Here is a 13,606-nt window from a genome sequence, read left to right on the forward strand (position 1 = left end):
CAGGACTTGGGCCGAGGGAGACGCGTCTGATGTTCAGGCACCATTAGCCGGCATAAGCTCTGCTCTACAACAAAACGAGAATAAATATTTAAAAGTGCATGAAAATATTATTAGTCCGTAAAGTTCATCAGTCCACACTGCCCCACAAGCTCAGCTGCCGCTTGATCATTATACGATCAGGCGGTGTTTCGGCCATATTCCCTCCCCTTCACACATTTACGTGCCAAATGGAACGTCGCGGTCCTTGCAATTCGATCCCCTATTGTAAAAGTTTTCCATCGAAAGGTTTGTCATTGTTCTTGACCTATCTATGACCTATTACATCATGTTTTTGAGTTCTTTTCCACATTATAATTTTATTAAATAATAATATCAACGTGCACCGTGTATGAGTAACATGGTATCGGCTTTTGTATATGGAATTCATTTTAATTGATTATTACCTTATTAGCGGAGAGTATAGAATTTATCACATGTACAGAAGCACACATCAGCAAAACCAAAGATAATATAAATTACAAGATGAGTAATGGCCATACAACGGGATGTACGGCAAAATTTTTGGTGTAAGTAAATAAATATCTGGGGATCTTTGAACAGTCAAGCCTTAATCTATTTATCGAAAATTTGCATTTTATATGGAAAGCACTCACCATATTTAACAATATAAAATGAAAAATCGTTTTCTAGAGTTCACATTACGCTTTGATTCAAAGTGAATTGCATATTGTGTTCATGTTTTTATCGTTATTTGATATATTTTTAAAACTTTTGATATGTAATTTACACAAAAAAAATATATCTATAGGAGCGATTAATTACTAAAGTCCCAATTGGAACATCTAAAAAAAAATTTCGGCTTTAAGACATAATTTAAAATAATAAAAAAACTAAAAACAAACTAAAAAAAACTAAACAAGAAAGGAAGTTAACTTCGGCAAGCCGAAGTTTGTATACCCTTGCAGTTATAATTATTAAATTTAAAAATACAAAAAAATGATTTTCCCAAAAGTGTAAGATAATATGTCAAAAACACCGAAGCTATAATTTGTTTCATATTATTTTCCGACCAATTTTCCGATCGTTCCTATGGCAGCTATATATAGTCGTCCGACTTTAATAAAATTAAATTCGAAGCTCAGAACTAATTAAAAAAATGTTATTTCTAAGCGTAGGAGGTTATATGTTAAAAAACACCAAAGCTTTATTCATATTATTTTTCTTTTCCAATTTTCCGATCGTTCCTATGGCAGCTACATGATATAGTTGTCCCATTTTGATAAAATTTATTTTGAAATTCAAAACTAGGAGGTTCTATGTTAAAAAACACCAAAGTTATAATTAAAAAAAAAAAATTTTTCCGATTATTCCTATGGGAGCTATAAGATATAGTTGTCCGATCCGGCTGGTTCCGACTTATGCAAAAGATATAAGACTTTTGGGAAAGTTTGAGCCCGATAGCTTTAAAACTGAGACGGACAGACGGACATGGCTAGATCGACTCGTCTAGTCATGCTGATCAAGAATATATATACTTTATGGGGTCTGAAACGTCTCCTTCACTGCGTTGCAAACTTCTGACTGAAATCTATATACCCTCTGCAAGGGTATAAAAATAGTCAAAAAAGTACAGCTAAGAAAATATTAAAATAAAAAAACTATAAAAAAAAATTAAGTTGAATCCAGACTCAGAGTGGATTCGAACCACAGCCAGAGCCACAGCCCGCTTATAAGCCACTTGAGCAATGCGTCTTTTAGATCGATTTCTTTTCGTCATCATAATTCAAGAATCGATAATTGAGACAAAAATTGAATTTTGACTTTTTCACAGCGCGGAGTGTCGTGAGCGAGATAGCAAGAGAGAGGGAGAGAGAAGAAAGCAAAGCAACGGCATTCTAAAAATAGATTCCCATACATGTGAGGGTTGCTTTGCAAAAATTGCGCCGCCTGTGTACATTTTCTTACTCCTCGTTACGCATCTTGGTATTCTATGGTCTTTGGCAAAACGCAGACAATTCACGACTATTCACAACTGCAATTGCACATTTAACTACAAGTTAATATTTAATTAATAATTTAATGACTATGTATTTACGGTTACTTACAAGAAATAAATTCTAGAATTTAGCTACACTCAAAAAAAATTTCACCATAAATATTAGAAAATCGCCCGTGATTTTAAAACGCCATTGAATTAAGAAATATTTTCTTGAATTAAGAAATATTTTCTTGATTATAGAAAAAGTTTCTAAAATTTACGGAATTTCGCCATATTTTTTTTTTTGTAAAGAAGAAGAGGAAGAACCGAAATTTTTTCCTTAACTAATGGCGAATTTTTCTTGATATTTTTCTTGAAATAATGGTAAATTCTTACTTAAATTTAGTAAAGAAATATCCATATTTTAAGGGAAAAGTGACTTTTTTTATACATTTTAATGGTGGTCTAGCTGGTAAAGACGTCCGGTCAATAAACGATCGTACAAAAGTACCTGGTTCGAGCCCACGCCACGGCAAGTGTACCCTTTGTTTATTTATTTTTCTTTTTTTTTAATTTATTTAATTTATATTCTTATTAGTTTCACTTTTCTATTTTCCAAATTGTTTAAATGGTTGTTAAAAGGGTTTAGATTAGAATAAACGTTATTGGTATGCGTAAAGCTGGACCAAAAGCACCATAGCCCTCTTTAGTCATTGTATGACAAGAAGCACGCGTGGCCGAATGGTTAAGACGTCTAGCTATGGTGAGAGCAGTTGCGGGTTCGAGTTCATGCCGGGGTTGTCTGAGGTAAGAATTTTTCCATTTGTTATTTATATGTTTATAAAAAGTATTTATATAAAATAAATCTTTAATAAATTCAGGTAAATATAAAAATGTATAGACTATATTCCCATGTAATAATTGCCATTAAAATTAGAAACGGTTTTATCCATTTAAAATCCAAAATTGGTACACAAAACCAACAAAATTCCTCAAATGTAAAAAAAGGTAATCTTACATTATAAATAATTTTTTTCTTGTTTTAAGAAAATGTTTCTTAATTTTAAGGTTATTTACCATACATTTAAGAAAAATTTGTCATTATTTCCAGAAATGGCAAACCATAAACTCAATAAAATTATTTATTTAAATAAAGGCTAGTCGCCATTGGATGAAAATCATAAACGATTTTCTTGATTTAACGGCGAATTTCTTGAATAAAGGGCGATTTTTTTTTGGGTGTGAAAAAACAAAATGTGGGAGTGTGGAGTATAGTGAAGAATAATTCGTTTTTTAAATGTCACTTTTCCAAAAATTAATATTTTTCAAAAGTAAAAACGCACAAAGTAGCTGACATCTATTGAGTATACTCCTGAGAAGATCGATGGTAAAATTTCAGCGGAGTTAAATACTGCAGCTATTGGCGTAAACCTATTTATACCCGTTACTCGTTTAAAAAAAGGGTATACTAGATTCGTCGCCATAAGGTGTATATATTCTTGATCAGGATCACTAGCCAAGTCGATCTAGCCCTGTCTGTCCGTCCGTCTGTCCGTCAGTCCATCTGTCCGTCTATCTGATCGTCCGTATGAACACGTACAAAAGCTAGAAAGTTGGGACTTGGCATGAAGATTCCTGAGCTTCTTGCGCAGCGCAAGTTTGTTTCGGCAGGGTACCACGCCCACTCTAACGCCCACAAACCGCCCAAGCCTGTGGCTCCCACAATTTTAATGTTAGAAACAATTTTTAATTGATCTAGAAAAAAGCTTGCCACGACCACTCTAACGCCCATAACGCTTAACTCTGTCTGCCGCCCACTTAACAATATATTAAGATCGAGGGTAGGTTTCGCATTACAATCTCCCTTTGCTGCTTGCATATCTCCATATCCTTTTGGTCCCTTTAGCTGAGTAACAAGACTCTGATAGTAGAGCTGCGAACTGATAAAAACACTCGAATTGATAAAAACACAAACAATGATAATGGAATACCAATTTTCATGTACACTTACTTAAAAAATATAAGTTTAATTTCTACTTTACAAAACTCAAAACAAATAACTGTTTTTTAGTTATCGGCTGTAGAGAAGAAACAAATAATGATATAATTTCAACAAATAGCAACAAAAAATTAAATTTTCATACCCTACAAAATGTTCGCCACGATATCCTACAAGTTACTGTTGGAAATTTGATGGTGCCACTTTCATAAGGCGCAAAGAAAAAAACGCAAAGTACTAAGATCTGTTGCTAAATATTTTATTAATACTTGTATATATTTATCTGACTTGTTATTTCACAAAGCTTTGCTCTGGCGCTGATGAAACACACATAAATTGAAAAGGTTTTTTTTAGTTTTTGTTCCACCTTTATAGTCAGTATTATCTCATGAACAAATTATGCGATAAGAAAAATCTACTACAATTATGTGAGGTTTGATGATATTCGTCACTCCTACATTTTTCTGTGAAACTAATTTTACTACGGTGGACGGTAGTACACGTAGTGACGAAGCGCACCAGGAGAGTATGCGATGGCGACTACTATATATAGCCACAGGATTAAAAAACTTTAGTGATGGTCCGAACATAACGAGTGATACACCAATCGAAAGGTATCGCGATAACTAAAAGGATTGCATATTGCCTAGTACTCAGATCGGCTAAGAGTTTCACTAGACGAAAAATCTTATTCTTTGTACGTGACCGAAGTTTTCAAAGTTCACCCGCAATGCATGTAGCATGGTCTTACTAACAAATCAATTGGAGCAATTTAAAATAGAAGAGTCTGCTGGTGCTTAAAGAAATAAAAATACAACTAAATGGAATGTTCAACGAATGTTTTTATTCATGTAAATTAGTAGTTTAAAGCTTCCTTCTCGTCCCACGCATGCTTCGCCATCTTTCCCGTTGTTTTCAAAGTTCACCCGCAATGCATGTAGAATGGTCTTACTAACAAATCAATTGGATCAATTTAAAATAGAAGAGTCTGCTGGTGCTTAAAGAAATAAAAATACAATTAAATGGAATGTTCAACGAATGTTTTTATTTATGTAAATTAGTAGTTTAAAGCTTTCTTCTCGTCCCACGCGGTCCGCGGCTAACGGCGTTCATCGAAATTTACTCGCTAAATCTGTTTTTTTTTTGGTGTTTCCATAGCTCATCTGAGTACCGCGCTGAAAAACAGACCCGACGAAAAGCGTTAGCCGCGTATTTGCCTCTCGCTCACTCCTATGGTTAGCTCGCGGTTCTCGTTGATCTGAGTACTAGGCTTAAGACTTTAAAAATTCGGTTGGTTCGGGAGAAAAAGCGGGGAAAGTGTAAAAGTGGCAATTAAAAAAACTTGAGCTGTTAAGGCCGGATTTATTTATTACTAAAAATACGCGTCGAATGACAAAAGTTATTTCAAAAACAAGGTTTTGGGGTCTTTTTGAAATGAAAATCTACTACTTTTGTTCTACGACTTTTGAAAAACGCTAGTTAAGCGGGATATCCAAAAAGAACCCACATATAAAAGGCTCATTCTTTCTAAACAACAAATGCTGTTCAATATGCTTATCACGCTGTCGGCCAAATACATGCAGACTAAAAACGGGTTAGAAAGTGTATTTATTTAGTCGAATGTACGTGAATTTTTCGTGACAAAATTTGATATCAGAACCTTTGTTGAAGGTGCGATCGTTACGACCTCCTAAAGAGGTGTGTATGTTAGATAACTGTCGTTGGCAGTCCACGGAGTAACGAATCGCACCAGGAGTGTGCGCGAGGAAACCACTATATATAGCCGCAAAATGGAAAACTGCTACGCAGTTCGATTGCAATAATAGTACACCGATCGAAAGGTATTGTGATTTTCTCCAGTTTTCCGTTTTAAGACGACCTTTAATAATTAAAATCCTTTAACTTTTTCAAATTCTTCACTCAAATACGCGTCGATTAGTACCAAAACAATTGCAATACGATACTTCATTGCAAAGTTATGCAATTAAAGTGAATTTTAGGCCACTTTCAAATAGAAATGCATTGCTGGTGAAGTTTGAAAACTTCGGTCACACAATAAACAGTAAGCGTTTTCGACTAGTGAAACTCTTAGGTGATCTGAGTACTATATTCTAAAGGAAATTGTAAGGCCAGTGCCACGCGCACATCCACAGATCGCAAAAGTTTATGGCGTCCACATTTTTGGAATATTTTTTAGTGTACATTTTATTTTATTTAAATTGTCATTAGTTAACAAATTAAAATGGTTCGCTTAGTAACGGATATTTAATAGTCGAGGCACTCGACTATAGCGTTTCCCCTTTCTTTCCTCCTAATCCAATAAATAAATGAGTAACATTTTAAAATATAATTTTAAACAGAATGATGTTCATTTTGCATGGCTCTTGGTTCGCAAGCGGCAATAGACACGGTCACAGTCACGGAAATGGACACCAGCATAGTCACGGTCCTTCCCACATCCATACTGACACGTGTTCAGTTACGGCAGCTAGTAGTAAAAGCATTATAAAGAATGATGCATTGAAGACGACTGATAGTGCTCCAAGCAGGTAAAATATTGTTATTATAGATGAGACGAAGTTATTACAACAGCCTGGGTAGGTAATAATACATAAGTAAAACAAAAAGTATTGATTACATTGCACTTTAATAGCGTGTGGTGAATCAAATATTGTCGTTTCGATAAGCTATAACAACAGAATTCCCTTTTGGCCCTGGGTTATCGACACTGCTCACTGGGCCTTGCCTAGACCAAAAATAAAAATAAAATGTTACTTTTAAACTTACTGTTTCTATTACTCTAGTTAATTTTTTTTCAATATTGTAACCTACTTTTTAAGATTAGCTTAAGAACGCCAAAACATAGAAATATTAATTAATATGAATACTAAAGAAGATGGTATTTACTTTCTTTTAAAAATAATTTTTTTACACTTTCTTGTTGTTAGTATATTGATAAAGTATTTTATTTCCAGTGACTAATACTGCGTTTATGCGATGGCCATTTCACGCTTTCAATTCATGAAATGGGCTGATTCGTGTGTGCATAAACACCGTTTCATGAATTCGACAACACACGAAAGTTGACTATGACTTCAACCTCAAAGCGTGAAATGGTGACAATTAAACTCCGGTAACTCTATATAATAATCGGAGTTGCCAGATCGATATAAATACATAAATACACCTAAATATTTTGACGGTAAAAAAATGTTATACTGGCTTGCACACACGTTAGCCTAGTACTCTTACTCCGCTGATGCTGCAGGAAGTCGCTTATGGTTGCCTATATCTTCTCAAACTGTTCCTTAGCGGGCGCCCTATTTTCCTCCCCCCTATAGAAGTCTGACTTTCTTTGCGAGGACACGCCCGGCAGGATGTCCATGTAGAGAGCGAAGTCCCACTCGGCATGTTCCTTCCCATTGGGATGCTCTGGTGGATCTCATCCAACACTTCAACTGTTCTGCGGACTTGCAATGTTGTGGTATTGCTTCCTGTCGGTGAGGTTCTACAATCATGGGAAACAGCTTGGATTAGGCTTCCTTTCTCATTTGCAGTGACCTCCTGCAGGCTTTTATCGGGTTTTCCTTTCATTTTTAATATTTAGTTCCCATACCGCATTTGCACAACACCGCCAAAGATTAAATTTATTATTCTTTGGGCCGCGGCTAACGGCGTTCATCGAAAATTCACTCGCAAAATCTGGTATTTTGTCTGGTATTTCCTTAGCTCATCTGAGTACCGCGCTGAAAAACAGACCCGACGAAATGCTTTAGCCGCCTGTTTGCCTCTTGCTCACTCCTATGGTTAGCTCACGGTTTTTGTCGATGTGAGTACTAGGCTTTTATCTTTAATACTAGCAAGATTATTTCCTGCGAATCGAAGCAAATTAATCCGTTTAATAATCGCTAACACCTTTTCCCACCGTTCCGGCATCTCTGTCAGCTGAGATTGATAAAATGCATGAATTCGGCGGTGTCGCATAAACAGGAGCAAATTTTTTTTCAAGCTTTTAAAAAATCATGAAACCTTTAGCATAAACATAGAATTAGTCTTTGTTAAACCCTTGATTTAACGAATTTTTATATATTGTATTTTCATTGCACATATCATTCATACCGGTAAGCAACTCTGTCAACTGAGAATAAATAAATCCATGAATTCGCATAAACAGGGGTAAATTTCTTTTCATGCTTTTAAGAATTCATCAAACTTATATAATAAACATGATAAAGGTCGTGATGAATGCTGTGAAGTGCATTGATTAGTTTATAAATTTTAGTAAAATAAGTATATAATAACAAACATCCTGCCCCCATTTGAATCTTTTAGTTATTTTTATACCCGTTACTCGTAGAGTAAAAGGGTATACTAGATTCGTCGGAAAGTATGTAACAGGCAGAAGAAAGCGTTTCCGACCCCATAAAGTATATATATTCTTGATCAGGATCACTAGCCGAGTCGATCTAGCCATGTCCGTCTGTCCGTCTGTCCGGATGAACGCTGAGATCTCGGAAACTATGAGAGCTAGGCTATTGAGATTTGGCGTGCAGCTTCTTACGCAGCGCAAGTTTGTTTCAGTAGAGTGCCACGCCCACTCTAACGCCCACAAGCTGCCAAAAACTGTGGCTCCTACAGTTTTAATGCTAGAATAAAAATTTCAACTGAAATGTATTGTTCTCATCAATACCTATCGATTGCCACGCCCACTCTAACGTCCACAAACCGCCCAAAACTGTGGCGCCTACAGCCTAGTACTCACATCGACGAAAACCGCGAGCTAACCATAGGAGTGAGCGAGAGGCAAACAGGCGGCTAAAGGTTTTCGTAGGGTCTGTTTTTCAGCGCGGTACTCAGATGAGCTAAGGAAATACCAGAAAAAATACCAGATTTCGCGAGTGAATTTTCGATGAACGCCGTTAGCCGCGGCCCAAAGAATAAGAAATTTAATCTTTGGCGGTGTTCGTGCAGAAGCGGTGGGGAATTTAAAAATTAAAAATGGAAGAAAACACCCAAAACGGCTAAAGGAGAGTGCAGATGAAAAAGGATGCCTAATCCAAGCTGTTGCCCATTATTGTGGGACTTGACTTACAGGAAGCAGCATCACAACGGGTCAAATCCGCAGAATAGTTGAAGCGCTGGAGGAGATCCACTAGAGAATCCCATTGGGAAGGAACATGGGACATCGCTCGATCTCCGACGAGCTCCTTTAAGGACTCCTCCTTCACCAGCTACTTGGCAGCTGGTGATGGAGCGGAGATAGAGGATGCGCCGGTTTCTATAGGGAGGAGGAAATAAGGTCGCCCGCTAAGGGACAGCTGGAGGAGCTATCAGCAGCCATTATTGGCCAGCTCGGAGTTGGACTACAGATGGCGCGGGAAAGATGGCGGAGCATCCGTGGGACGAGAAGGAAGCCTTTAACTTCTAATTTACATAAATAAAAACATTCGTTGAACATTCCATTTATTTTTATTTTAATTTCTTTATGCACCAGCAGACTCCCCTTTTTTCAATTGCTCCAACTGATTTGTTTTCCGTTTGACAACAAGCACAGCTGCTTGACAGTAAGACCATGCCACATGCATGGCGGGTGAACTTTTAAAACTTCGGTCACACTACAAAGAATAAGATTTTTCGACTAGTGATACTCTTAGCCGATCTGAGTACTAAATTGGGATCTAAGATTTAGATTCCGTAGCCTTGTGCAAAGCGCAAGTTTGTTACGCAAATATGCCACGCCCACTCTAACGCCCACAAACCGCCCATGCCTGTGGCGCCCACAATTTTCATGCTAGATACAAAATTTTAACTGAACTGTAATGGTCTCGTCAATACCTATCGATTGACCCAAAACAAAATTTGCCACGCCCACTCTAATGCCCATAACGCTTAAATCTGTCTACCGACGATAGGTGGCGCTTTTCAATCTCGCTTTGCTGCTTGCATATCTCCATTTCCCTTTGGTCCCTTTAGCTAAGTAACGGGTATCTGATAGTCGAGGTACTCGTTCTTCCTTGTTTTTATCACCGTTTTATGAGAGCGGTTTTATTTATTTTTTAATCGCAAATGGATAAATTCTTCTCTGACTACAAATGTTTAATTTAAATATACTTCTAAAAATTATTTAAAAATTATTCCCTAAGGACTTGCCTGAGCGTATATTGAGCTGTTTAAAAGCACCTGAGAGATTCAAAAGGCTGCCTCGAGTCTGCTTCATAGAGCCGCTCATCTCAACTACCATTTCCTTGCAGGATCCACATGACCACATGAGACCAGTATTAAGATCAATGAAGTCTTTGACTCTGCCAGTAAATCCTGCGCATTTAACGTGCATCATCGATTCGCAGAGCCAGCAGAAAATAAAAGGGACCTTAGTTGAAGACGAAAGAGTACAATTTTTCTCACAGCAGACAAGAGCCATTTAAAGGAGATGAAATAAAATAAAATAAAATATGAAAGATACCTCAAGTAAATTTGGCACTGGGATCAAATTCCAAAACCACAAAGGCACAAAACACGGAAAAAATAAGAGCGCGAGATCGCGTATTAATTTAAATGTATGAGAGCACGAGAGAATAAATCTTCTATCGACTGAGCGTTGCTTGCGGGACACTGACAACTTTACGCACGAACAGTTACAATGTAAAGCAAGCAAGAGAGAGAGTAAGAGAATAGCACACCAAAAGTCTACCAGAAATTCGGCAGTTTCCGAGGGAGTTTAAATTACAGTTGTAATATAGAGCGGGAAAGAGAGAGAGGGACTAAAGAGTTTTAGCAAGATTAGTGAGTGTAAAATTACTCTAACAACGCTAGGAGATTAAACAAATCTAATAGAAATGTTAAAATAACTATAACCACATACCCGTTTACTGGGGGGTCTAGTCAAGAACACTAACACAACTATTAGGCAAAGCTTTGTTAAAAAACAAACACAAGACACTCGCAAAAAACCACTGAATAAAACAAAAACTCAGAGCACAAAAGTAAACACATCTGTTCACAAGCGACGCTAAATCGACTGATGATGATTTAAAGAGGCAATGAAGTTTAAAAAGCGCAGACTGCTCTCTGCTGTTTCGCAGAGGTCTAGTCCACGTCCGGTGCAGTGATAAATTGTACTGCATCGAGAGTATGGATCAGCTTTTGGCGCTCTCGCAAGACCTTGCCGCTGATAAGCCAGCCTCTCCTCTCTCTTCTCAGCTCTCTTCATCGTCGCGAGCTGCAACTTCGTCATCTGCGATGGACGGAATCGCAGCGAATTAAGAGGGATTTTGCCGTTGATATGTTCCTGTATCTTAATGTAATTATAACTATGTAGGTACTTTAAATTCATATATTCTCTCTACATTAGACTTAAGATTTCTTAAACTCTTAAAATTACGACTCTCTTAATTAGGTATCTCCCTCTCTCTCAAGACTCTTTTTTGAGTTTCATGGTGGTGCGTAGACTAATTATTATATCAAAAGCAATAGTTGCGTATGCGTTACGCCGAGTGCGAGCAGCTATACGATGCTTAGAGTACTTGGTAGTCAGAGAACTGGCCGTCGTGTATGCCATATTAACGCTCAAAGCTTAGTGAATAAAATTTAAGAATTTAGGTATTTATTTGTTAGTTCTAACACTGATGCTATATGTTTGTCCGAAACGTGGTTTACGTTTTATGTTCGTGATTCGGTAGTAGAGTGTAGTGGTTATGATCTCTTTCGTTGCGACCGAGGTAGCCACGCTGGGGGAGTAGCCATATATGTAAGTAATCGTCTTAATGCAAAGTTTGTCTGTAAACATCCGAGTGATAGCTCCGTTGAATGGATATTTGTTCAGATTACAAATACATTATACTCATCAAAAACTTTAGTAGGCTGCGTTTATAGACCAAACCGATTTATTGACTACCAAAATTTATTTGACTTATTGTCCTCTATATCTATCCCTTATTCGGATGTTATCCTTGCTGGGGATTTCAACAGCAATATTCTAAAGGAAAACAAGGATGAACGCTATAGTCGAGTACCTCGACTGTCAGATACCCGTTACTCAGCTAAAGGGACCAAAGGGAAATGGAGATATCCACGCAGCAAAGCGAGATTGAAATGCGCCACCTACCGGCGGTAGACAGACTTAAACGTTATGGGCGTTAGAGTGGGCGTGGTAGATATTGACGAGACCAATACATTTCAGTTAAAATTTACATTCTAGCCACAGTTTTGGGCGGTTTGTGGGCGTTAGAGTGGGCGTGGCACTCTGCTGAAACAAACTTGCGCTGCGTAAGAAACTTAGGAATCTGCACGCCAAATCTCAATAGCCTAGGTCTGATAGTTTCCGAGATCTCAGCGTTCATCCGGACGGACAGACAGACGGACACGGCTAGATCGACTCGGCTAGTGATCCTGATCAAGAATATATATACTTTATGGGGTCGGAAACGCTTCCTTCTGCCTGTTAAATACTTTCAGACGAATCTAGTATACCCTTTTACTCTACGAGTAACGGGTATAATAAATTGCCGGACGACATCGAATCTATTGGCTTAAATTTAGTAAACTCATCAGTACCTACACATTTTTCAAACCACTGTGATACTCTACTTGACTTATTTTTTGTAACTGAGTGTGATAAAATTTTCATGTATAGTCAACTTTCAATGCCAAAGTTTTCAAAACACGATCTAATTTATTTAATTTATAATATTAGTACAGACTTATCTGAAAACCATATAGTTTATAAGAACTTTAAAAATATTGACTACGCCTTGCTAAGTACCGACTGTAATTTATGTGACTGGGACTCTATTTATGACTATACAAATACTAATTCTCAATTGACTGTAATACAAGATAATATAATATACTTATATAATCGATCAGTACCATTAGTGACGAAAATGACCAAGCCACGTGAAAATCCATGGTTTAAGTCAGCAACTTTTACTTATTGACAAACGGGATAATGCATTTAAAAAATGGAAGCGATACAAGACAAGCCAGCACGCAGCGCAATATAGAATGCTGGTAGTCAAGTGGGAACAGATCGGAGCTGGCGCCACCTGTGGGTTGGTTACCGAACTAGGGTATGGGGTAAGAGAAAGCGTAATAGGTCAACAGGGCGAAATGTCAGTTGCTTTCTGCTGAGAGCGGTTTTCATTTCTGCTGTTAAGGGGTTTGCCGCCTTTGGCAATCGACATTAGCGTTCTTTTCCATTTGAACCTACCATCGATTAAGTCGTGAAAAAAAAACCATCGTCAAAGTTTAAGTGGTGATAGTCTTGGGGCGAGCAGGCATATAAGCCTACGCGAAGACTTTAAAAAGGAAAAGGCACCGAATTAAATCATTCCGGCCGAGTCCTATGATTTGGGTGCGTCGAAAATAAATGAATAAGAACCAAAGGGATTTATAGGAGCTCGGCGATTATAAAACCAAAAACCAAAAAAAAAAGTTACGACATTCGATACCGGCAGGAACACTTTGGACTTCAACCAGCTGAGTGCACCAGAAGTTCTCATTGAAGTGCGATATGGAGAGGGCGACCTCGATCTACTACGCGACTTACGATCGGCGCGGAACACGGGAAAACCGCTGGACGAAGAAAAGGGTGTTAATTTCTTGCACGAGGTTTTAATTTTACCCTTTCC

The 13,606-nt window shown here is 37.6% G+C and overlaps 1 protein-coding gene across 7 annotated transcripts in view; it reads left to right on the forward strand.

The window, feature by feature from the left end:
* The window catches only part of LOC119559143 (zinc transporter 2-like), a 434,223-nt gene that overhangs the window by 246,207 nt on the left and 174,410 nt on the right, over positions 1–13,606 (forward strand). For all 7 annotated transcript variants that reach the window (XM_037872211.1, XM_037872206.1, XM_037872210.1 and 4 more), the window contains one exon: positions 6,338–6,526. In XM_037872211.1, coding sequence (XP_037728139.1) covers positions 6,338–6,526 — 189 coding nt within the window. The remainder of the gene's footprint in view (positions 1–6,337; positions 6,527–13,606) is intronic.

Source organism: Drosophila subpulchrella, unplaced genomic scaffold, assembly GCF_014743375.2.
Source record: "Drosophila subpulchrella strain 33 F10 #4 breed RU33 unplaced genomic scaffold, RU_Dsub_v1.1 Primary Assembly Seq18, whole genome shotgun sequence".
Lineage (NCBI taxonomy): Eukaryota > Metazoa > Arthropoda > Insecta > Diptera > Drosophilidae > Drosophila > Drosophila subpulchrella.